The sequence below is a fragment of the Hyperolius riggenbachi genome, chromosome 10, assembly GCF_040937935.1.
Source record: "Hyperolius riggenbachi isolate aHypRig1 chromosome 10, aHypRig1.pri, whole genome shotgun sequence".
NCBI classification, from domain to species: domain Eukaryota; kingdom Metazoa; phylum Chordata; class Amphibia; order Anura; family Hyperoliidae; genus Hyperolius; species Hyperolius riggenbachi.
Genome location: NC_090655.1, coordinates 26,131,213 through 26,154,019, shown reverse-complemented (window position 1 = coordinate 26,154,019; position 22,807 = coordinate 26,131,213). Strand labels below are relative to the sequence as shown.

Sequence of the window (22,807 nt, the reverse complement as noted above, 5' to 3'; positions counted from 1 at the left end):
CTGTCTGGTAAGCTCCTTCAGCTTGTGATCCACATCCTTAGAGGTGATAGCATTATCTTTTGTTTACATTCCTCTGTTGTTACAATTAGTTACAGCCAGCCACGTGGTGAAGTGGAACTGTACTGAGCTGACAAGCAGAGACCGAGGAGAAAGTTTCACTTAAAAGCTGCTGTATTTATGTATTAAAATCTCTGAATAAAATGCCATGGCAGCTTTCAGAGCAGATAAACTGTACTTTGGGAATAAGTAATTTGTACGCAGACAATTTTACTTGTGCACCAAAGCATATATGGTAACTGTATGGGTACTGAAATGTAGGAAAACACATTTTTATTGACTGTTGTATGCCACTTTTACAAATAGGCTTCCGTGTGACAAGGCAATGTTTTATACAGTACAGGTAGTCCCCGGTTAACGAACGAGATAGGGACTGTAGGCTCGTTCTTAACCGGAATCTGTTCTTAAGTCCGGACGCTTTGCCTTTTCTGTCCCCTGTACCTCGTCTGTGCCCCCTCTGGGTCTCTGGTGCCCCCCTCTGGGTCTCTGGTGCCCCCCTCTGTGTCTCTGGTGCCCCCCAATGCAGAGTATGCGCAGCAGGCGCAATAAGTCTCACCTGCTTCCACGCGGCTCCGGGCCAATCAGCGCCCCCCCCCCCCCTCAATGGTCCTCCCGGCGGCTTCCGTAGCGGCGCGTAATGACGCAATCAGAAGGAGCCGTGGGGTCTCCTTCTGATTGCGTCATTAGGCGACGCTAAAAAAGCCGCCGGGAGGACCATTGAGGGATGAGAGGACGCCGCTGATTGGCCCGGAGCCGCGTGGAAGCAGGTGAGACTTGTTCCCCCATTCCGCTGCGCATACTCTGCTATAGGGAAGTGGTAGTCCCTGGCGCCGTGACGTCATCGCGGCGGGGCGGCGCTACGGTCGCGGCGTTCGTATCGGCGGGTCGTTCGTATGTCGGGCGTTCGTAACCCAGGGACTACCTGTAGTATAATAATCTGGAAGTACAGCAACATGGCTTCCAGTGCGGGGTAACAAATCCATTTACAGACGCTGAGTAGATATCGTTTGTCTTCCAGATACCTCACTACGGGACGGGCTTCTGATATTCTTCCTGCTGGTTGTACCCATCATCATCGTGGTCATTGTCCTGTTTATAAAGCGCGACGCCCTTAGAAGGAGATTCTGCCGAAAATCGAGAAGAAAGAGGTAATATTGGCATACATGAGGCTCTGACCTTCTGTGTCCCCCACTATCTCCTTACACTGTAATTTTACATGGCCAAGGCTCTTTCTCCTACTGTATCTTACTGAGCACACATTTCGCATTGTTGTAATTTTGCATTGAATTTCGCAGCTACAATGCGAAATTGTAATGCAGCATTTCTAAGAAAAAATGCAATTAATTTTGTTTGTAATTTCGTTTTTTCATGTAATTTTTGCATAATTTTGTGCTGTTAATAGCACAGCCCTCATACAAGTGTTTGAAGAGAACCCGAGGTGGTTCCACGGGGAGGCAGACAGCCCACAGAGGCATGTACTTTGTCTCATGGCATGCCTCTGTGTCCCCCCACCACCGCTCTCTGCCCCCCAACGCCACGCTATAGCCCCCCAAGATTGGCAACATTATCAGTCGCTAACTCGGAGGTAAACACAGGGAGCGGGATTCCCTGTTCAATACGCCCACCAGGGGTGTACCTGCAGGGTTTCCTGAGCTGCCATTGGGCAGCTCTCTCTCCCTGGCCACGCCTCCTGCCGCCCCTCTGCCTCCCTATGGGCTGGTGAGAGAATGAAGCTCTCTTTCCAGTGTTGTGATCCAGAGTTCACAAAAGTGAAAGTAGGCCAAAAAAAAATTATTTTCTCAACAACCACAAGGTATTTTTAAAAGAAAAATGTCTACTTTTTGCCCACTATTCTCCTTAGCATATATAGCAATACTGGTGAGAATAGCATGTATGGGAGCTTTGCTATTAACCGCTAACGTCAGCACAAAATTATGCAAATTTAGAAGATTACACAAAATCAGTTGACTTTACAAATTGTAATTATATATGGGCGTAATTGTCAAAATGTATGTGAAATTTCTTGCAACTGATTACGATCATCACTAATCGCTGTATCTACGCTGTTGACCCATGTTTATGTATAGTGTAATAATTAACCAACTGTGTATTATCTATATTGCCCTAGATTGTCTATACAATATTTATGTAATATGCTATTTGTACACTGCCATAGAGGAGGTTGGCACTATATGAAACAATTCAAATAATAATCTTGTCCAATCTTTAATGCAACATCCATAACTTATTGTCATTTCTTGTTTGCTTTCTAGAGCCACAACTGAACAAAGAAAGCCACAGCAGCATAATGTAAATCGACAAGCTCCCAGGGCACCAAACAACCAGGTAAATTCCCATCCTCAGTACAGATCATACAGCACTCCTAAGTGACACATAATACGATGAGCTATATGTGTATGTACAGGGCCGGCCTTAGGTTTCACTGCACCCTGCGCGAAACTGGATTTTGGTGCCCCGCCCATCCTCTTTGCGCGCGTACACACATACGCACGCACGCACGCAGGCCCATATATAGCACCAACAATTTGCAACGCTCATAGCTGTGGTGCGTCCCTCCCCAAAAAAATGCCCTCAGACTCAGTATAGGTAGGTAGCCAGGTATAGGTGCCCTCAGTATAGGATCTCATGTGTAGGTGCCCTCAGTGTAGGTAGCCAAGCATAGGTTGTATAGTTGCCACAGTAAAGGTAGCTACTAGCTAGTATAGTAGCCCTCAGTATAGGTAGTATTGTTGCCCCCAGTGTACGTAGCATAGTTGCCCCCATATAGGTAGCATAGTTGCCCCCAGTGTAGGTAGTATAGTTGCCCAATAGATGGAAGCATAGCTGCCCCCAGTGTAGTAGCATAGTTGCCCCCAGTGTAGGTAGTATGCCCCCAGTGTAGGTAGTATGCCCCCAGTGTAGTAGCATAGCTGCCCCCAGTGTAGTAGCATAGCTGTCCCCAGTGTAGTAACATAGCTGCCCCCAGTGTAGTAGCATAGCTGCCCCCAGTGTAGTAGCATAGCTGTCCCCAGTGTAGTAGCGCAGCTGCATAACTGTCCCCAGTGTAGGTGGTATGCCCCCAGTGTAGGTGTTATGTCCCCAGTGTAGGTGTTATGTCCCCAGTGTAGGTGGTATGCCCCCAGTGTAGGTGGTATGCCCCCAGTGTAGGTAATATGCCCCCAGTGTAGGTAGTATGCCCCAGTGTAGGTGGTATGCCCCCAGTGTAGGTAGTATGCCCCCAGTGTAGGTAGTATGCCCCCAGTGTAGGTGGTATGCCCCCAGTATAGGTGGTATGCTCCCAATGTAGGTGGTATGCCCCCAATGTAGGTAGTATGCCCCCAATGTAGGTAGTATGCCCCCAATGTAGGTAGTATGCCCCCAATGTAGGTAGTATGCCCCCAGTGTAGATAGTATGCCCCCAGTGTAGATAGTATGCCCCCAGTGTAGATAGCATGCCTCCCATGGAGGTAGTATGCCCCAAAAGTAGGTAGGATGCCCCCAGTGCAGGTAGTATGCCCCCAGGGTAGGTAGTATGCCCCCAGTCAATCCTCCCCCCTTCTGCAGCAGCGAGCCGAGCAGAGACTGACTCACCTGACTTCCACGCTCCAGTGCCGACGTCACTCTTCTCTCCCCACCTCCGCTCCATCTGTAGTTAGAGCAGGGCTACAAGAAAATGGCCGCCGATTGTCCGCATTTATGGACATCGGCGACCATGTTCTTGTAGTCCTGCTCTAATTACAGACGGAGAGGACGCAGGGAGAGACAGCGGGGCGGCAAGGGCCGACAGGGCGCTTGCGACCGCTCCAGTCGCTCATATTAAAGGTCGGCCCTGTGTATGTACAGTCCTGACCCTACATAGAACTAAGCTAGTTTCCTTTTCCTCACTGTAAAGGTTGAGAATTCAGGGCTGTAAATTAGAGTTTCCCTGCAACCAAAAGGGACTCACTCATAACTAATGACAAGTCATAAAACTCATGTGTGGAGGAAAAAAGCACTTTTGATAGCAGGCAACAGAACAGACGTACAGTATTTTAGGATTTGTTGTATGGAAGTTGAATAAACACTTAAAGAGGAACTCCAATGAAAGTAATGTAATAAAAAAGTGCTTTCATTATGTATAAATTATTTATTTATTTATTTATTACATGGTGACATTTTTACTTCTGGCAGGTGATGTCAGTGGAAGAGGATGCTGCTTGTTTTTTTGGCAGTTGGAAACCACTGTAAACAGTAAAACAGCTGTTATTTCCCACAATGCAATGAGGTTCACAGACAGGAAACTGGTCCTGACATCACACTGTGGGAGGGGTTTCACCACAATATCAGCCGTACAGCGCCCCCTGATGATCGGTTTGTGAAAAGGGAAAGATTTCTCCTGGGAAAGGGGGTATCAGCTACTGATTGGGATGAAGTTCAATTCTTGGTCACGGTTTCTCTTTAAAATTGCCTTGGTGTACCCGAAACAGGCAAAATTTTAAGTCTGGATGTTTAGAATAAAGGTGGCCTTACAATGGACATTTGATCAGACAAATCATCTAACCGATTGTAAATTGAAGTGGATTTAAACATTTACGATCGATTAATCATGCCTTCCAATCGAGATTAACCATTTTAAAAAATGTCCTGACCTGTTTGTGCACTAATTAGCGCAAATAGGACACCTCCTGTCATTGGAACCCCTCCAATAAATGTAAACTATTTTATGTTTGCCATCATGCAGCTGGAAAAGGCTGCTATTTATTAAGTTAGAAAATAGACTTTATTTCTGAAATCTTGTATTTTTTATTTGGGTCCACTTTAACTGACTCACAGTACAATTTCCTTGAGGATTGAGTAGTCCCTTATATGAGCGCAGTGTTCCAAGTGTGATTTCATTCGAAATTCTGGCTTTATTGGAAATGTTGCCATTATACAGTAGTAAATCCTCCCAAATGCATCCATTATAGTATTTACCACATTACCTCCTTCGTTGCCTTCTGTATATTGGCGGTGTGGTTGAGTAATCAGTTGCCCAGGGTTTGGCTATGTAGTTGAGCCCTGGATATTGGCAATAACATGCGTTGGGGTGGACAATCAGTGCCTGGGGCGTGGCTATTGTATTGCCAAACACCTGCCTAGTGGTGAGACACCCCAATTGAGAATAGGCTCAGTTAGTGTTGGTGTATAGGTGGTGGTTAGTGTTAGGTGTAAGGAGGGGGGAGATTAGTGCTAGGCACAGGTGGTGGTGGGGTAGTGTTAGGTGTAGGTAAAGGGGTGGTTAGTGTTGGGCACAGGGGATGGATAGTGTTAGGTGTAAGGAGTGGGGAGGCTAGGTGTAGGTGGTGAGAGGTTAGTGTCAGGAATAGGTAGAGGGGTGGTTAGTGTTGGGCACAGGGGAGGGATAGTGTTAGGTGTAAGGAGTGGGGAGGCTAGGTGTAGGTGGTGAGAGGTTAGTGTCAGGAATAGGTAGAGGGGTGGTTAGTGTTGGGCACAGGGGAGGGTTAGTGTTAAGTGTAAGGAGTGGGGAGGCTAGGTGTAGGTGGTGAGAGGTTAGTGTCAGGAATAGGTAGAGGGGTGGTTAGTGTTGGGCACAGGGGAGGGATAGTGTTAGGTGTAAGGAGTGGGGAGGCTAGGTGTAGGTGGTGAGAGGTTAGTGTCAGGAATAGGTAGAGGGGTGGTTAGTGTTGGGCACAGGGGAGGGATAGTGTTAGGTGTAAGGAGTGGGGAGGCTAGGTGTAGGTGGTGAGAGGTTAGTGTCAGGAATATGTAGAGGGGTGGTTAGTGTTGGGCACAGGGAAGGGTTAGTGTTAGGTGTAAGGAGTGGGGAGGCTAGGCGTAGGCGGTGACAAGTTAGCAGTGTTCTCCCCAGGCTCTTTTAGCCAGGTGCTCCACCCGGCTAATTTTGGGGAGCACCCGGCTGTAATCGGCTCAGGCTGTAAGCAGAGATGCACTGGCTGTGCATTCCCCCGGTGCCTCACCCGGCTACTTTTTTATGCCACCCGCCTGGAAAAAAATTCTGGGGAGAACACTGGGTTAGTGTCAGGAATAGGTAGAGGGGTGGTTAGTGTTGGGCAGAGATGAGGGATAGTGTTAGGTGTAAGGAGTGGGGAGGTTAGGCGTAGGTGGTGAGAGGTTAGTGTCAGGAATAGGTAGAGGGGGTGGTTAGTGTTGGGAATAGGTAGAGGTGTAGTGTTAGGCACAATACAATAGCATTTGTAAAGCAATCAAAACGCATACATATATCTCAGTTCAATACAGGGTTGCAGGCTTGGCTGTGTCAAAGAGGAAATAGTCCGCTGTTCATAAATGCCAGTCTAAAAAGGTAGCTTTTGAGTTTGGATTTAAATATTTTCAGGGATGGAGATGTCCTGATTGGGTGTTGTAGGGAGTTCCAAAGTGTAGGGGCAGCATGACAGGTGGCTCTGTCTCCAAATGTTTTGAGGTGTACTCTGGGGGAGACCAAGTTATTAGATTCTTTTAATCTAAGATTGTGGGAGGTGTGATGCATAAGATGTAAGGAGTGGGGAGGTTAGTGTTAGGCGTAGGTGGTGGTGATGTGAGGGTAGTGTTAGATGTAAGGAGTGGAGAGTTAGTGTTAGGGATAGGTGGTGGTGTAAGGCTAGTGTTAGGTATAAGCAGAGGGGTAGTTTGTGTTGCCGGGGGGGGGGGGGGGGGGTGATAGTGGTGGGTTAGTGTTAGATATAGTTAACAGAAGCCGATAGCTGAACATTGGTACTATGGACAAGAGCTGGCGACCAAATTAACAGACACTATTACTAAATGTACACCTTAGGTGGGCATGAGTGTGTATTCTTGTATATGGCTTGTCTAAATTACATCTCCTTTCCTCAGCAGGGTCAGCAGGGCCGGGATTTTACTGATGTCTTCACCATATCACACAACATACCTGCCAGGTTTGTACTGTTCTTATACTCTACTGTTCTCACAAGTATTAGTGCTGCTGTTCAGGTTTAGGAGGGCCTAAAATAAGACAGAAAAGCAATAATATGTAATTGACACTCCCCCTTAAAAGCATATAAACATTGTAAAACAGGCAAATGAAAAAATAGGGCATAGAGTACAAATACAATCCATGGTATAAACCTAAGTTTTGATCAAGTTTTGTAAAATCCGGTTTAATTTCTGAGGAACAAGAAGATCCTTCTCAGCTAAACAGACAGGGGTGTCACTAGACTTAATAGGGCACCCCTGCAAAAATGATAGCATGAGGCCTCCTTTGTCCCAGAACCCCATGCAGATCACGTGATCAGGAGCCGGCAAATATCAGCAGAGAGTGTTCTGCTATGTGATGCAGGAAAAAAATGACATATGCTCCTGCACATAGTTTTTGTGAGCGAACATGGTTTTTTTTTGCTAATTGGCTGCACTTGCGGAGTTGCGGTTGGGGAGAGGGAGGAGGAGGGGCCCGCAAGCAAAGCCTCTGGGACCCCCTGCGATGGCAGGGGTCATTGTTACACCCATGCAAACAGAGAAGTATATAAATCAAAATATATATGCAGCTCTAGCCTAAATATCAAAACAAATGCCTGACGTGCGTTTCACGGTTCACCGACTGCTTCCTCAGAGGCCAAATCTCACAGACCTGAAAATACTTCCCAGATCAGTAAAAATAATACATATGCGTATGCAAGCAAGAACAGTAATACGATCATTCATCAAGGAGATCCACTAAGGTTTCCAGACATTATGCAGTGATTGTAATTGATGAGGGGTGGGGCTGGCAGGTTGTGAACCATACAGTGACCAGTGTTGAAAGAACGCCTACCCCCAAAAAACGCCTATCAGCCATGTATGTTGATATTTATACTAGAGCTGTACATACACTTTTTTATTTTAATATTTTTCTATCTGCCTTAAAAAGATCTTATTATTCTAAAAAATACGGGATTAAATTTTATAATACATAAGGTGGCCATACATCTATTGACTTTGCTGCCGATCGACCATCCGATTCATAAATATTATCGAATCCGATGAAGATTGGTGCCGCCGACAGCATGTCCGAGCAATGATGCAGCCAATTTAAGGCTGAAATTGGACTAATGCAACAATCGGACAAGATGCATTTGTCCAATTTCGGCCTTAAATTGGCTGCATCATTGCTCGGACATGCTCTCAGCGGCACCAATCTTCATCGGATTCGATGCAAGATGTCAAGCCATCATTGTCGATAGGGTGTGCTGCGAGAACAGTGAACGATGTCGGGACAAGTGCTGTCTCTGGGCTCCTTCTGCAATCCACATACTCGCCCCATTTGGTTGCCTAAGTAACGTATGACTTGACTTCACACTCGTGCCCACGTATATGCCGGCAACCAAGTGGGGCATGAGTATGTGGATTGCAAAACCTGCCCGAAACTAGCAACGGACATGGAGACAGGTATAGTGCACCGGGTACCGGGGAGGGATGCTCAAATTTGGCTTCGGGAGATATCCGGATTTTTGCTATCCGGATATCTCCCAGTAATGCTGGGCGGGGGGGGTCAAGCTTACCTCTCTGACGTCTTCTTCGGTCATCCCTCGGCGCCTCCCACGATGCGCTCCAAGAGGCGGTCACCTGATTACAAACACTTCCTCCTTCCGGGTTGAAGGAGGAAGTGCTTGTAATCACGTGACGCGCATGGAGCGCATCGTGGGAGGCGCAGAGGGACGGACCGAAGAAGACGTCAGAGAGGTAAGCTTGACCCCCCCCCCCCCCCCGCCCAGCATTACTGGGAGATATCCGGATAGCAAAAATCCGGATATCTCCCGAAGCCGAATTTGAGCGGGGCACATTTGACATTGGGGGACAGCGTTGGGCCAGCGAGGTGGCGGATCCAGCGTCACAAGGCTGATTCCGGATCGATTTTAGCAGATGGCTGTATCAATTTTGATTCAGACTTTGGTGTACGGGCAGCTGACAGATCTCTCTCTAATCAGACTGTATCAGAGAGAGATCTGTCTCTTGGTCTAATCTGCCCATCATCGTCTGATGTATGGCTCTCTTTACCGTTTTTACTATATCGATTGTGTGTGTGCACCTTTGTTCTTTTCATTTGTCTTATTTATGATGTAGATTTAGGCCTCATTCACACTATACACATTGCTGTAAGCATTTCAGTGTGGTAGTGTGTGGTACGCAAGAACATCAGAGGTGCATAGACTGCTCTGTCTGACATTCTCATTATTGCGCTGTGCAGCTGTATGTTGAGGTATCGCACTGCTGTGTGCGGTTTTTTGGGGTTTTTTTGCAAAGCGCAGCGCTGACTCATTTGCTGTAATGAATGGGATCAGCTGCGCAATGACTGCTATACAGATGGCGTGCAGTTCCAAACGCATGGTCATCTGTGTTTGCTAATGTGCACAAGGCCATAGAAGGTGCTAAAACTGCAGGAACCAGGACTTTTAAAGCGGGCCTGAACTCAGAACTTCCTCTCTGCTCTAAAAGATAAGAAACAGCATAATAACCTGTAAAAAAATACAAATAAAAGACATACGCTCGGTAGTTGGTGGAGACTGGCCAGGGTTCCTTAACCACTTGAGGACCGCAGTGCTAAAACCCCAAAAAACTAGGCTGTTTTTTCTATAATTGGCCACTGCAGGCCAAGCTGCAGGGCCGCACAACACAGCAGATCAGTGATTCCCCCCCGCCTTTTCCCCCCACCAATAGAGCTCTCTGTTGGTGGGGTCTGATCGCCCCCTCAGTGTTTATTTTTTTTTATCAATATTTATGTTATTTTTTTATTATTATTTTTTACTACTTTTTTTTTTAAACCCTCCCACCCCCCAGCTGGCCAATCCTGGCTATCGGCTGTCATAGGCTTCTGCCTATGAGAGCTGATCGCTCTCTTGTCCCCCAGGGGGACAGGCGTGTCCCCAGTACAGCGCTGCTGCCGATCACAGTGCTGTACATGTAAATAGACGGCGATTACGCATCCTGCGCGCAATCTTCTGCAAACTGTAGCCCCAGGACTTGACGCCAATCGGCGTTAGGCGGTCCTGGGGCTGTCGCCGTGGCCGCGCCCATGGACGTGGAGCGGTATTAAGGTAATTAAGGTCCGGTGGTTGTCAAGAAAACAAAACGCCTTTACTGCCACGCACAATCCACCCTTTGCAACCAAAATTTTCCAACATGACCTATCGATCCCGACGGCCGATTTCGGCCAGAAGTAGATTGAAATGTACGATCGTATGGCCATGTTGTGGCATCGATATCTGCCAGATTAGATCATTATGATCGATTTCCCCCGTATCAAAAATTGAATAATTTATGAGTAGCCTAAGGTTGTTTTTAAACAGTGCAGTGCCTGCGAGAAGCTGCTTATCATTTTCAAATCAGTACTTGTATAATAATTTACGTATCTCTGAACCACAGACCACCGCCGCCTCCTGTGAAGCCACAACAACCTGTCCGGCCTCCTCCACCCCGTCCGACATTGGCGCCAATAAACTACTGGGAGCCCAGCGCCTAACAACGTGAGGTCACTTCCTTTGGAACTGGTTACTTCCTGGTCAGTGCCAGGAAAGGACCTGTATTATTTTGCCAGACATCTAACTGAACTGAGTAACATTTCCCAGAATGTCGTGGGGAGGGAGCGGTGCTGATGTCTGTAAGCTATGTGAAAGGAAGACTATCCAAATCCTGGCTGCTGCTGTGACTAAAACATAATGAAGGAAACTCAAAGAAGAATACTTAAGACTGATACATACATGTGTCTGCTTATGGTGAGGTGTTATCAGTCTGCAATGCACTTTTATGATTGTCGTCGGTGAAACAGTTGTGTCCGTTGTGATTATGTTGTCAGTTTTACCATATACATGTGTTGCAGCCTTGCACTGTGTGACATTTCTGATGAAGTGAAATAATGAAAGGAATATCCAGGTGAAATCTCCCTACATCCCTCCGCCACACACACACACGCATACTAGACATACCTTCCAACCTTTTGAGATGAGAAAAGGGGCCAATTAAGCCACACCCCTGCCACACCCCTGATCACACCCCTAGTCACGCATACCATAAAGATTTCATAAGAAAAATGTGTTTTATAATTCAAACCACACTGGTCTTTTCTATCCTGGTTCATTTCCCTTCATATTAACATTTTAAAATTAGTAATATATCAATTTAAAGTATAGGAATAAATTTTAGAGTCAATCAAACATTTTTAGTATAGACAGAGGGACAGGGCTCCCAAAGTGGGACTGTCCCTCCAAAAGAGGAACAGTAGGGAGCTAGGCTTTCCTACACTCTGGGTTCAGAACCTACCCCAAATTCCCCCCACACACACACACGCTCACTAGACTCCCCTTCCATCAGTGATCTCATAGAGGGCTTTCTCATCAGCATACCACCGGCATCTGGTGAGGGGTGGGCGTGTCACTGTATCAGCTCAGCTTTCCACAGTCCATCCTGGGGGCAGAGGCGTAGCTATGGGGGAGCAAGGGGGCACATATGTCCCCAGGCTCAACACTTTGAGGACTCTCAGTGCGTCCGCTGCTCCCCCACGTGCGTGAGAGGTGGCCCACTTATCTCCCTCCCTCTGCAGAGGAGTGCAGAAACAGTAATAACAGCAGAAGATCCACCAGATCCAACATTCCAAAGATGATGTCATCTTTCCTCTGCAGCATGCCAGCGTCCTCTCCTTGGTAACAGTGGTGTCATGTGACAAGAGACCCCGCTGTCACCAAGGAGAGGATGCTGGACGCGCTGTAGAGGAGAGAACATCTAAACCGGCTTGTACATTTGGCTCCACACCCACATTCTAATGCCCATTTTTTTGCTCTCCCTCTGACTTGCTGCATTGAGAGGCTATGCAGCCAGCTGAGAGACTGTATAACACAGGCCTCATATACCTTGCTTTCTGGATAACTAAACTACATGGAACTGTAGAGTATCACATTTCAGCCTGGCCTATCTGTGCAATAGATCTGAAAGTGTCTCTGAATAATGTTGTTGAATGTGCTTTATGGATACAGTGAATTTTATCTTTCTGTGAATATATTCAGGGTCTCGGGATGACTGTGACATTCAACCTGTTATAGACAAAACACCAAGTTTGCTTAGGGACTTCTGAGGAACATGAAATCTCAAGTCTAGTCACTATTTTTTTTTTCAAAGAACTTAATTTTAAATGAAAAAAAGTTTGTTCCCCCCCCCCCCCCAAAAAAAAAAGAAAATATCTACTGCATCAGTTCACAGATCCTCATCTCGTCTTCGATGACCTACAGCTGCCTGCTGCTCAGTCCCGAAACGTGCCCCTTTTATACAGCGGCCTACACAGGTGAGAGTGATTACTCTGCTCACCATTCTGCTCTGGCAGGGAGGCGTGGCCTCAGACTGGCTCCGGAATAAGCAGGCAGACGCATGTTTCTGAGGAAGAAATAAAGGTCTGTGATTTGGTGAAGCAAGCAGTTCACTTTTATAGTTTTCAACAAAAAACTTTTAGCAAATATTTATTTCAAAATGATAGTCTACTGAATGCATACAAAACCTATATAGCAGGGAGAGGTGGCAGGTCATAGTTTAGCATCGGTTTTGAATACAAGATGTGAATTTGCCTCTAGTGGGCTCTGCACGCCTCTGTTGGTAGTCATTTCAGATGCGGCCTGGTTTAGGAGCGCTGCCAATTCTCCCCTGTTTTCCATATAAAATCTATGCCTGAACATGAAGTTAACTTAAGCCCACATCCAAACTAACCTTGTTAGTTTTTGGGTGAACAGAGAGGGACAGTAAACTCTGAGTTCCCTTTGGGTGGAGTTTCTGCTCTAGCTCAGTCCTCAGGACCTGCAAGGCTTTAGGAACACCTGAAGTGAGAGGGACATGGAGGCTGCAATATTGATTTCCTTTTAAACTCTACCAGTTGCCTGGCAACCCTGCTGATCTCTTTGGATGCCATACAACTGGTATTGTTTAAAAGGAAATAAATATGTCAGCCTCCAGACACCTCTTAATTCAGGTTCCCTTCAAAGTGAGCCCCAGTGTTCCCCGATACAGGAAGAGAATAACAGCATGGGAGCCAAGACAGACGTTCTATCACTTCCAAAAAACACCTGTCAGGGATCAGGACCTAATCCTCTTGGGGACAACGCTGGGCCGGGCTGCACAGACATGTCAGCTATGTAGCGGACAACACGCTTTGTTGCTTTGCTGGAAGGAACGCGTCCATGACATCACACAGCGGGGAATCGGCGTGAACAATGCGATAGGCTGTCACTAGGGGTGAGTTTACTGCCAGGCACATCACTTGCGGGTTGGGAGCCGCTGTACATGACTCAGGCGGTCGTTATTGGCTGACTTGGCCGACTTTAGTCAGGCGTGTGTACGAGCCTTTAGAGCATTCATGTCAAACTCCAGCCCGTGGGCTTTATCTGACACGCAGAGCCGTCTTAGTGGTTTCTCTACATTGCATTATGTTTGGCCCACTCTAGCCCACCAGAGAAGCCATATTAGAGGTGAAGCCATAGATCACCAGGAAAGCCATATAGGGGAGGGAGGGGGAAAGCACTAGACTCTAAGGAACTGTATAGAGGAGGGGGGGGGGGGTCATTAGACCCCAGGTAACGGTTCAGGGGTGCAGAGGGGGGGACCACAAGACACCAGGTAGACATTTGACAACATGTAACTTCATAAGAGAGGGAGGCGGCCACTAGACATTGAGGGTCGCCCGCGACTTGGTCTCAGTGTTCAATTTTGGCCCACTTTGTATTTGTGTGTTGACACCCGTGCTTTAGAGGAATTTAAGAACTTCCCATAAGGCCAGACAGATAATGGGAATGCAGGCAGCCACACGAACCCAAAAGACACTCTAACCCTTTCACACACTATCAAAAACGAAACTAAATAAAACATTAAGCCACAAATCAAAACAGATTTGGAGATTATTAGATCCTCTTTTGGGGTATTACTGCTGTCACTTGCTCTTTGTGGGACCTCCATAGATGGTTGCCTTGGAGTACAAGAATTGAAGGACTTGCCCACTCTCCAAGAAAAGGGACTTGTGGGAAATCTGACTGGACCTGGTCGGGTTAAAGTCTACTAATGAACTTTGATTTGTCTTTAATTACAGATGAATTATCCAAATGTGAATGTTTATTTCTCAAGTTTCTAAAAATGTAATAAACTATTAATAAAAAAATAAATAAAAGACTGGTCGTTTGATTCCTCTATGCCATTCTCTCAGGTAAATGATGACTGACGGTCACGGAACAATAACAGCGAAATGTCTCTATAATAATAAACAAAAAGTATCAAGGCTTGTAAGGCACCATCAGAATATTTTCAGTCCATTGCAAGGTAAGTGGCTAGAAATTGGATCACTACCTTGTCTCCCACCTCATGCATCAGCTATGGATTATTACATGTGTTGACCAAGACATTCCATATAAAAAAAAATGGATTAATGATCGTAGAGACAACGCCATAATTCACTCAGTCTGGGAGCGATGGCTGAGCAAATAGTATCTGATATTATTGGGGCTCCCCAAATTTGCACCTCTTGCATTCCACAAGTAGTCAGTTCTCTCCTTGGATACTGCTTGGTTCTGTATCATTTATCTCTTCAAAATTGCTGTCAGGTTATTAATCGTATGCTGTCAGGCAGGGCCGGGCCAAGGCAGAGGCTCCAGCCTCAGGGTGCAGTGTAGGAGGGGGCCAGGCAGAGGCGAGAGAGGCTCCAGCCTCAGGGCGCAGTGTAGGAGGGGGCCAGGCAGAGGCGAGAGAGGCTCCAGCCTCAGGGCGCAGTGTAGGAGGGGGCCAGGCAGAGGCGAGAGAGGCTCCAGCCTCAGGGCGCAGTGTAGGAGGGGGCCAGGCAGAGGCGAGAGAGGCTTCAGCCTCAGGGCGCAGCGTAGGAGGCGGCACACAACTCACTCAGCTATCATTCCCCTATTGTGTTTGAAGCAGAGAGAAATAAGACAAGGGGATACATGGTAGTGACTGCAAGCCAGATAACTAGAGATTAAGGGCCCGCAGCCTTTGCGTATAGTTTGTCTTTGAGTGATTGAGAAGCGTTTCCTGGACTTACCCAGGTGGAGAGCTGAGATCTGGCTTTTCTGGTTCCTCAGGCCGTCTGTGACACAATGTGGCTGAGTGCTTTGTTATGAGCGGCCCATGAAAACCTACACTTTCTCAAGTCATGCGGGAGGGACGGGTGCTGCTCCTGTGGCTGCTGTTTTTGGGTAAGTTATGTAGAATTTGGGAGGGTGACAAGATGTAGCCTAACTTATAGCATCATGGTTTAGAACTATCCACTATTTCTCAGGCAACCCCAAAACGCGGAGCTGTGTCCCAGGATATGCTTGTAGTTTTGTACCTTACCCAGTCACAGCTTAATCCCATTTTTCCTCATGGTTTGCATTCAGTTGCTATACCCTAGTTTTTGCAGCGTGCCTTATTAAATGCCTGTTTGTAAAAATGAGTACAGGTAGTCCCCAACTAGCAACGGGACAGCGACGAGACAGGGACTGTTGGTTTATTCTTAACCTGAATCTGTCTATAAGTTGAAGCAATGTGCTAACTCTGTCCCCTGTACCTCTTCTACACTTCCCCTGCCTCCACTGTCCTTCACTGTATCACCTCTGTCCCCCTGTGCCTCCACTGTCCTTCACTGTGTCACCTCTGTCCCCCTGTGCCTCCACTGTCCTTCACTGTGTCACCTCTGTTCCCCTGTGTCCCCCTCTGTGTCACTTCTGTTCCCCTATGCCTCCAGTGTCCCCCTCTGTGTCACCTCTGTCCCCCTGTGCCTCCAGTTTCTCTCTCTGTCACCTCTGTTCCCCTGTGCCTACCTCTGTGCCACCTCCGCCCCCCCCCCCCCCCCACACACACACACACACACACACTTTGTCGCCTCTGTCTTCCCCTGCACCCCTAGTGTACAACAGCCAAATGTTATTTTACCCGCTTAAAATTTTTAATTCTTCAAAATCTTTTTTTCTCAAAAACTACAAGATCTTTTTGAAAAAAAAACAAAACACATTTTTGTATTTCTTGTTTCCAACAAAGTAAAATTTCGAAATGTTTGGACTGTTCATATCAGCGGGTTGTTTGTAAGTCCAGTGTTCGCAAATCGGGGACTACTCATACAGTAGGATCTCGTTATATTAAAAGATGATATAGTAAACCTCCGGCTACTGAAAACTCTAGGGCCCATATGCAATTCACTTTTTCACCTTAGTTATCTCCTAGGTGATTTTTGTATCTTCTCTTTAAACTAACTTTTCAGCATTTTACAATTGAAAAAGTACCCAAAAGTTGGTGAATAAGTACTATCAAATTTATTTTGAGTGTTTCCTTGCTTACTGGTGGCTTAAAAGGTATTTTATGACAAATTGTCAAAACTCAAGAGAAAAAATGAATTGCATATGGTCTCTAGGTCATGCGCCTTTATGAATAAACAATGTATGACCAATCCTGACATAGTAAACTACTGATATAGTAAACTACTTGGCCAAGTTCCTTAAAGTTTACTATGAAGGGATTTTACTGTATTTCAAATGTAAGTGGATACAGAACACTTTTTTTGCGAATTTTCATTCTCTATACTTTTTACACTTTACACGTAAAGAGAAAAGAAAAAGCATCAAAAAGTTGTTCTCGACTATCTTAACTTTAATAGAACTTCTTTCATTTTTCAACTTTCTTTTATTGAAGGAATTTTTCAAAGATTTTTTACAATAAAATCTAAATATTCTTTATGTTAAACTGTTCTGCTTAAGTTCAGAGAAAGTATTCTAGAGATGAGGGGGAAACAAAGACAAGGGCCTGGTTGCAGTCAACTTCTTTTAAATGGAATTTTGGGGTTTTGCGTTAGAGAAACTGCGTTAGGCTTTTGCACACGCTTTCATGCACAGATTTGTGCTCACATCTTGCGGTTAAAATTTTCAAGTGTTATTTTAGTGCACGTTATAGAACGCAAGCGAGTATACTAAAAAAATGTTTCATGTAGGGAACTACATTATATGCAACTAGTTAACTAGTCAAGCGACTTCCACAAGGTTGTATTGCTTTGTGTGTAAGAATGTGTGTGATCGTGTTTATGGATCTATATCATGTCAAATGTACGCATGGCAGGTGCATGTGCAGTTGTGTTAATTTTACTACATTAATGTCATTGGGAATCGTTATTTAAAAAAACAAACCAGATACTTACCTATGGAGAGGGAAGGCTCTGGGTCCTAATGAGGCTTTCCTCTCCCGGAGCCCGTTCCAGCACTGGCTCCCCCGTAGCAGTATTCAACCACTTTGATCAAATAATGCGGTGTCTGCTGCAGAAGGGAGGCTTTGGAAGTCATCGGGAGCCCGAGTGCTCCAAGACAGGCCGCTCCATACTGCGCACGCGCAAGCACCGTCTCCCGCGCATGCGCAGTATTGAGCTGCCAGTGTTCGGGAGGACTCGGCACACAAAGACTTCCAAAGTCCCCCGCGACGGGCCATACAAACAGGGAGGCTAGCGCTGCATTAAGGGCACCGGGAGAAGAGAGGGAAGGATCTATAAGACCTAGAGCCTTCCATTTCCTTAGGTAAGTAGCTGGCTTTTTTTTTTTTTTTTTTAACAGCGATTCCCAATGACTTTAAAAGGCCTCTATCGTGAAAAATTAGAAATACATGAAAAACAAATAAAAAATACATTTCTCCCAGAGTAAAATGTGCTATAAATTACTTTTCTCCTATGTTGCATTCACTTACAGTAGATAGTAGAAATCTGAAAGCACTGGCAGGTTGTGGACTAGCCCATCCCCTCATGGGTGATTCTCAGGGTTTTCTTTATTTTCAAAAGCATTTAGTAACCGGCAGTTGCTCTGTCCAACATCTTTTCATTGGGATCGAATACTTATTTCACTCATTACAATGCACATCAAACTCTGACTTTGTGAAACTGGGTTTTTGAGGGTTATTTAGTTTTTTTTGACTGCTACAACTAGAATAAACATTGACCACAATTCACTAAGCTCATCTCCTGTGTGTCAATACACATAAGAGATGCTTTAGGGCAGGGATGTCAAACTGTCATGTAAAGGGCCAAAATCTAAAACATAGGGTACAATTTACTAAGCTCATCTCCCATCTTTAATAACGATTCTGTGCTGTTTTTACTGTTATCACCATGGTAATAAAGCATGTAGTATTCGCTAAACAATTTACCTCCAGCAAACCTTAAAGGGAGTGGGGTAGATCAAGGGGTGGAAGCTGGGCACCCGGCAGTAATGAGGGTGAGCAACGCCCGCTCTAGTGTAACATATACAGGTCCTCACTTCTCTGGCCGCAACATGACATGCACAGTGACGTGCTACCAGTATGGAAGAAAGGAAGAAAGTTCCCAGTGTTACATGAAAACATAAAGAAGCAGAAACCGGGCACCGTCCTGTTACTGCATTTATTCACTGTCCGCAGCCAGATGACATGTGGTATTGAATAATAAACATCAAACCTGTCAGCAGTCTTGCATCAAGTATCGTAGATACATCCAGTGAGGCCTGCAGGGGGGTGTGGTGACCAGGGGGTGATGGATGTGCACAACAGCCGTTTTGCGCTCTGTAGCGCTTGCTCACGTGCGTATCCGCTATTATGGCCCGGATACGCACGTGAGCAAGCGCTACAGAGCGCGAAACGGCTGTTGTGCACATCCATCACCCCCTGGTCACCACAACCCCCTGCAGGCCTCACTGGATGTATCTACGATACTTGATGCAAGACTGCTGACAGGTTTGATGTTTATTATTCAATACCACATGTCATCTGGCTGCGGACAGTGAATAAATGCAGTAACAGGACGGTGCCCGGTTGCTGCTTCTTTATGTTTTCATGAAACCTTAAAGGGAACCAGAGACGCCATAGTACTAAAAAGAAAAAAGATTTTATACATACCTGGGGCTTCTTCCAGCCCCATAAGCCTGCATCGCTCCCACGCCGCCATCCTCCGCTTCCTGATCCCCCGGTACCGGGTCCCGTCACTTCCGGCGGACGCATCCAATTGTCCGCATGAGTAGGGGCTCCCTCCATACCCTTACGCGTGCGGCTGCGCAGTATGCAGCCGCACGCGTAAGTGTATGCCGGGAGCCCGTGTGATGCGGACAATTGGCCGCGTGCTGCCGCCGACTGGCCGAAACTACGGGACTCGGTACCGCTGGATACAGGAAGCGGAGGACGGCAGCGTGGGAGCGATCCGTGCGTATGTGGCTGGAGGAAGCCCCAGGTATGTATAGAATCTTTTTTCTGGGGCCTCTGGTTCCCTTTAAGATAAGCATTCTATCTATAAGTTAAGGAATGATTTCTAAGGTTTAGGTTTCAATCCTTAAATTAACGACAGAGTTCTAAAGTTAAAGACAAGACAGAGAGGAATGCAAGTATAAAGTGTGTGAGGAGTTATTACCTGGCCTCAGCTGTCGTTAAGTGGAGTGTTACTACAGACTGCAATAGAAAGTGAAGCATTCTGAGCTGTCCGCTTTATTTTTTACTAGTTTATGCAGAAGGGGCCTCTCTCTCTCCTTTGCTGGCTGTCCTACACAGGCTAGCTGTAATTGTCCTGGCAGCAGAAGGGGTGGAGCTACAGCCTACCTGTGTGTGCTTCTCTCCTCCCTATCTACAGCATGTGAGAATAACTACAGAGGTGATAACTTAAAGAGAACCTGAACTGAAAATAAAAAGTCAAAATAACCATACACAGGTCATACTTACCTCCTGTGTAGTCTACTACTCAATCTCTTTCTCCTCTCCTGCGTCCCATTTGTCCAATATGATCAATGGAATTCCCTGTCCTCCATTTTGAAAATGGCCATTACCCCATAACAGCTTCCTGGTCAGCACACTGTTAAAGTGAACCTCCGGACTAAAAATCGACTCAGCAGCACTGAAAAGGCTTGGGGCCTGATTCACAAAGCGGTGCTAACAGTTAGCACCCTGGTGAAAAGCCCTTTATCATGCCTAAACTCAGTTTAGGCATGATAAGTTTAGGTGTGATAAGTTTAGGTGTGATAAGTTTAGGCATGATAAGTTTAGGTGTGATAAGTTTAGGTGTGATAAGTTTAAGCGCCAACTGCGTTAGCACCGCAGTGCACAGCTGATCAAAAGTTTTACGCTAGCAAAGACTGGTGCACTTCGTATAAAGTTTAATGGCGCTGCTTTGCGTGTGGGACTTTGCAAGCGATCTAAACTTATCTAAACTTCGCATGCCTAAACTTATCACACCTAGGGCTTGATTCACAAAGCGGTGCAAAGTGTTTGCACGCCTGTGAAAAGCCCTTTATCACGCCTAAACTCAGTTTAGGAGTGATAAGAAGAAACTCGCGTGAATTTTCCGCGCGCAGAGTTTTCCGCGCGCAAGCGCGCAGGCGCGCGCGCAGCACCCGGCTCTTCGCACGAAGCTCCCATTAAGCCCTATGGGACTTTGCGCGTACGCGCGGTAGCTTCGCGCGAAGAGCAGCACAAATCGGTGATAACTCAGTGGTGCAAAGGTTATCACGCCTAAAGTCTTTTAGGCGTGATAACTGAGTTATCACCGCTTTGTGAATCGAGCCCCTAAACTTATCACACCTAAACTTATCACGCCTAAACTGACTTTTCACCAGTGTGGTGCAAAGGTTATCACGCCTAAAGTCTTTTAGGCGTGATAACTGAGTTATCACCGCTTTGTGAATCAGGCCCTTGGTGTTTCTTTAACAGTTTCACAGCATCAGAACTTTGTTTCTCTTATACATGCCTCATTTTTAGCTGCACAGAAGAAAACTGTCCAGGCTTTTTTCCCCTGATGCTGTGCAAAGCATGATGGGATTTCTGATTTTGTTGTTCTCGTTCTACTGTTTTGGTGCAATTTTTTTTTTTTTTTACATTTTGATTTGACATTTGAAGCCTAGCGTGTGCAGCTGGGAGGGGTAATCAGGACACAGGACAGTTGGAACTGTGTCTCCTGCTCCTTGTCACCTCCTTTCAACCAAAAAGATGGCTGCCCCCATGACAAAGATGGCAGCCCCCATGAATCACAAACATTTTCCTGTTCTTTTAAAACAGGGTGGGCACGAGATTATATTACCTATCTATTCTAATTAACATAACTAATGTAACTTGATGACAGTATGTTTGTTTAGGCTGAAGTTCCCCTTCAAACTGTAACATCGCCCACTTGAGCCATACGGAAACATTGGCATTACCTTGCACATTCAGTTGTAACTAACAGCTGCTGGTATATTTCATATCTGACAAAATATTGTCAGAACTGGAAGGGATCACTGTAAGAAGAAAGTAGTGAGCCTCTGAGAAGAACTGACGGTGAGGTTAGTATGTTATATTCATTTGCAGCCAAGTCATGTGTTTATTTTAAATCATTTTACTCGCTTCAGGTTCACTTTAAGGACTGGAGTGATAAGACAACACTCTCACTGTTAATCTTATCACTGCATGTTAATAGGGCAAACTCCTTCAGTGAATTAAAGGTGCGTACACACACCATACTGTAGCAAACGACAGGTCCATTCTGCCGACAGTAGCACGTGTGTACACACTGACGGCAGACCAATAAGACTGTTTCTGACAGTTCCAGTCTTATCAGTCTGCCGACAGTGTGTACACACGTGCTTTCGGCAGAACGTTCGTCCAGTGGGAGGGTCTGACAGACCCGACGTTTACTACAGTATGGTGTGTGTCCCCCTTAAAGGGGAACTGAAGAGAGAGGTAAATGGAGGCTGCCATGTTTATTTCCTTTTAAGCAATACCAGTTGCCTGGTTATCCTGCTGATCCTCTGCCTCTAATACTATTAGCCATAGCCCCTGAACAAGCATGCAGCAGATCAGGTGTTTCAGACTTTAAAGTCAGATCTGACAAGACTAGCTGCATGCTTGTTTCTGGTGTTATTCAGATACTACTGCAGAGAAATAGACCAGCAGGGCTGCCAGGCAAATGGTATTGATTAAAAGGAAATAAATATGGCAGCCTCCGTATACCTCTTAATTCAGTTCCCCTTTAACACTTAAAATACTGATTTATCTGTGTTGATAAGTTTTTACTTGCCTTATTATCCCCAGTATGATCTTGAGGCCATGTTCTGCTCAAGTGGGAACCGAACCTAAGAGAGGAAAAAAAAATGAGAAAATTCATCCAATTCATAGTCATCCTCTCTACTGTATAGAACAGCTCCACTTCTGGCCTCGGCAAAGTGTCCAGGCATGTCAGCTGTGGTGGAAAGGCTTTGCTTCCTACTGGATAGGCCTCGATTCATAAAAGTGAGTGCGGTAGTTCAGAGAAGGGCGGGAAATTACCGCTAGTGGTAAATGAGGGTTTTTGCAGTGAATTCATTACAAAAATTCAGAGTGCGATGTGATTGCGACAGCAGTCGTCTGGTGCGGAAAGCTGTCGGTATAATTTGCTGAGTGCGGTAGTTTGCCGCTGACTTCCTAATGACAAGGTGCACTGCATGCTGGGTAGAAGTGGGCAGTTTTAGACACACGTGACTATATATAGAGATACATATATATAATTATTCCTATAAATCATCTAACTCTGTACGATTTCTAAAAACCTGGATGAGATTACAACCATCCTTCTTCCTCTGTATCCTTAAAAATCCATAACATTAAGTTGAAAGGGCTCCATTTGTCACCTAAAATGCTACTGAGTAGAACAAACTCGCCAGGTCTTTGTTGGCGATAACAACACGTTATTTATCACTTCCTTACTCCCCCTTTTTTCATGAATTCACTTTATTCAGTTTACCGACACAAACAACGTTTTCATTACCGCACTATTACCGCACTATTACTGCATGCTGTAAAACATGCGTAAAAA

The 22,807-nt window shown here is 45.8% G+C and overlaps 2 protein-coding genes and 1 long non-coding RNA gene across 4 annotated transcripts in view; 2 read left to right on the top strand and 1 right to left on the bottom strand.

Annotated features, from left to right (window-relative positions):
• The window catches only part of LOC137535685 (disintegrin and metalloproteinase domain-containing protein 9-like), a 166,056-nt gene extending 153,759 nt beyond the window's left edge, over positions 1-12,297 (top strand). Inside the window, exons 19-22 of one of the 2 annotated variants that reach the window (XM_068257550.1) lie at positions 1,076-1,205; positions 2,331-2,403; positions 6,892-6,950; positions 10,411-12,297. In XM_068257550.1, coding sequence (XP_068113651.1) covers positions 1,076-1,205; positions 2,331-2,403; positions 6,892-6,950; positions 10,411-10,507 — 359 coding nt within the window. In that variant the 3' untranslated portion in view covers positions 10,508-12,297. Of the gene's footprint in view, positions 1-1,075; positions 1,206-2,330; positions 2,404-6,888; positions 6,951-10,410 lie in introns of both variants that reach the window. The other variant, XM_068257549.1, reaches the window with a different exon arrangement.
• LOC137535686 (uncharacterized) lies at positions 840-10,817 on the bottom strand. The gene is made up of 3 exons (XR_011024444.1): positions 10,746-10,817; positions 6,944-7,017; positions 840-1,181 (listed from the first exon to the last, which is right to left on the bottom strand). It is a non-coding gene; the product is annotated as an uncharacterized lncRNA (long non-coding RNA).
• Positions 12,298-14,225: 1,928 nt separating the features above from the next.
• LOC137535684 (disintegrin and metalloproteinase domain-containing protein 9-like) overlaps positions 14,226-22,807 on the top strand; it is a 210,962-nt gene continuing 202,380 nt past the window's right edge. Inside the window, exon 1 of the mRNA XM_068257548.1 lies at positions 14,226-14,331. Within this exon, the coding sequence (XP_068113649.1) occupies positions 14,226-14,331 (106 nt within the window). The remainder of the gene's footprint in view (positions 14,332-22,807) is intronic.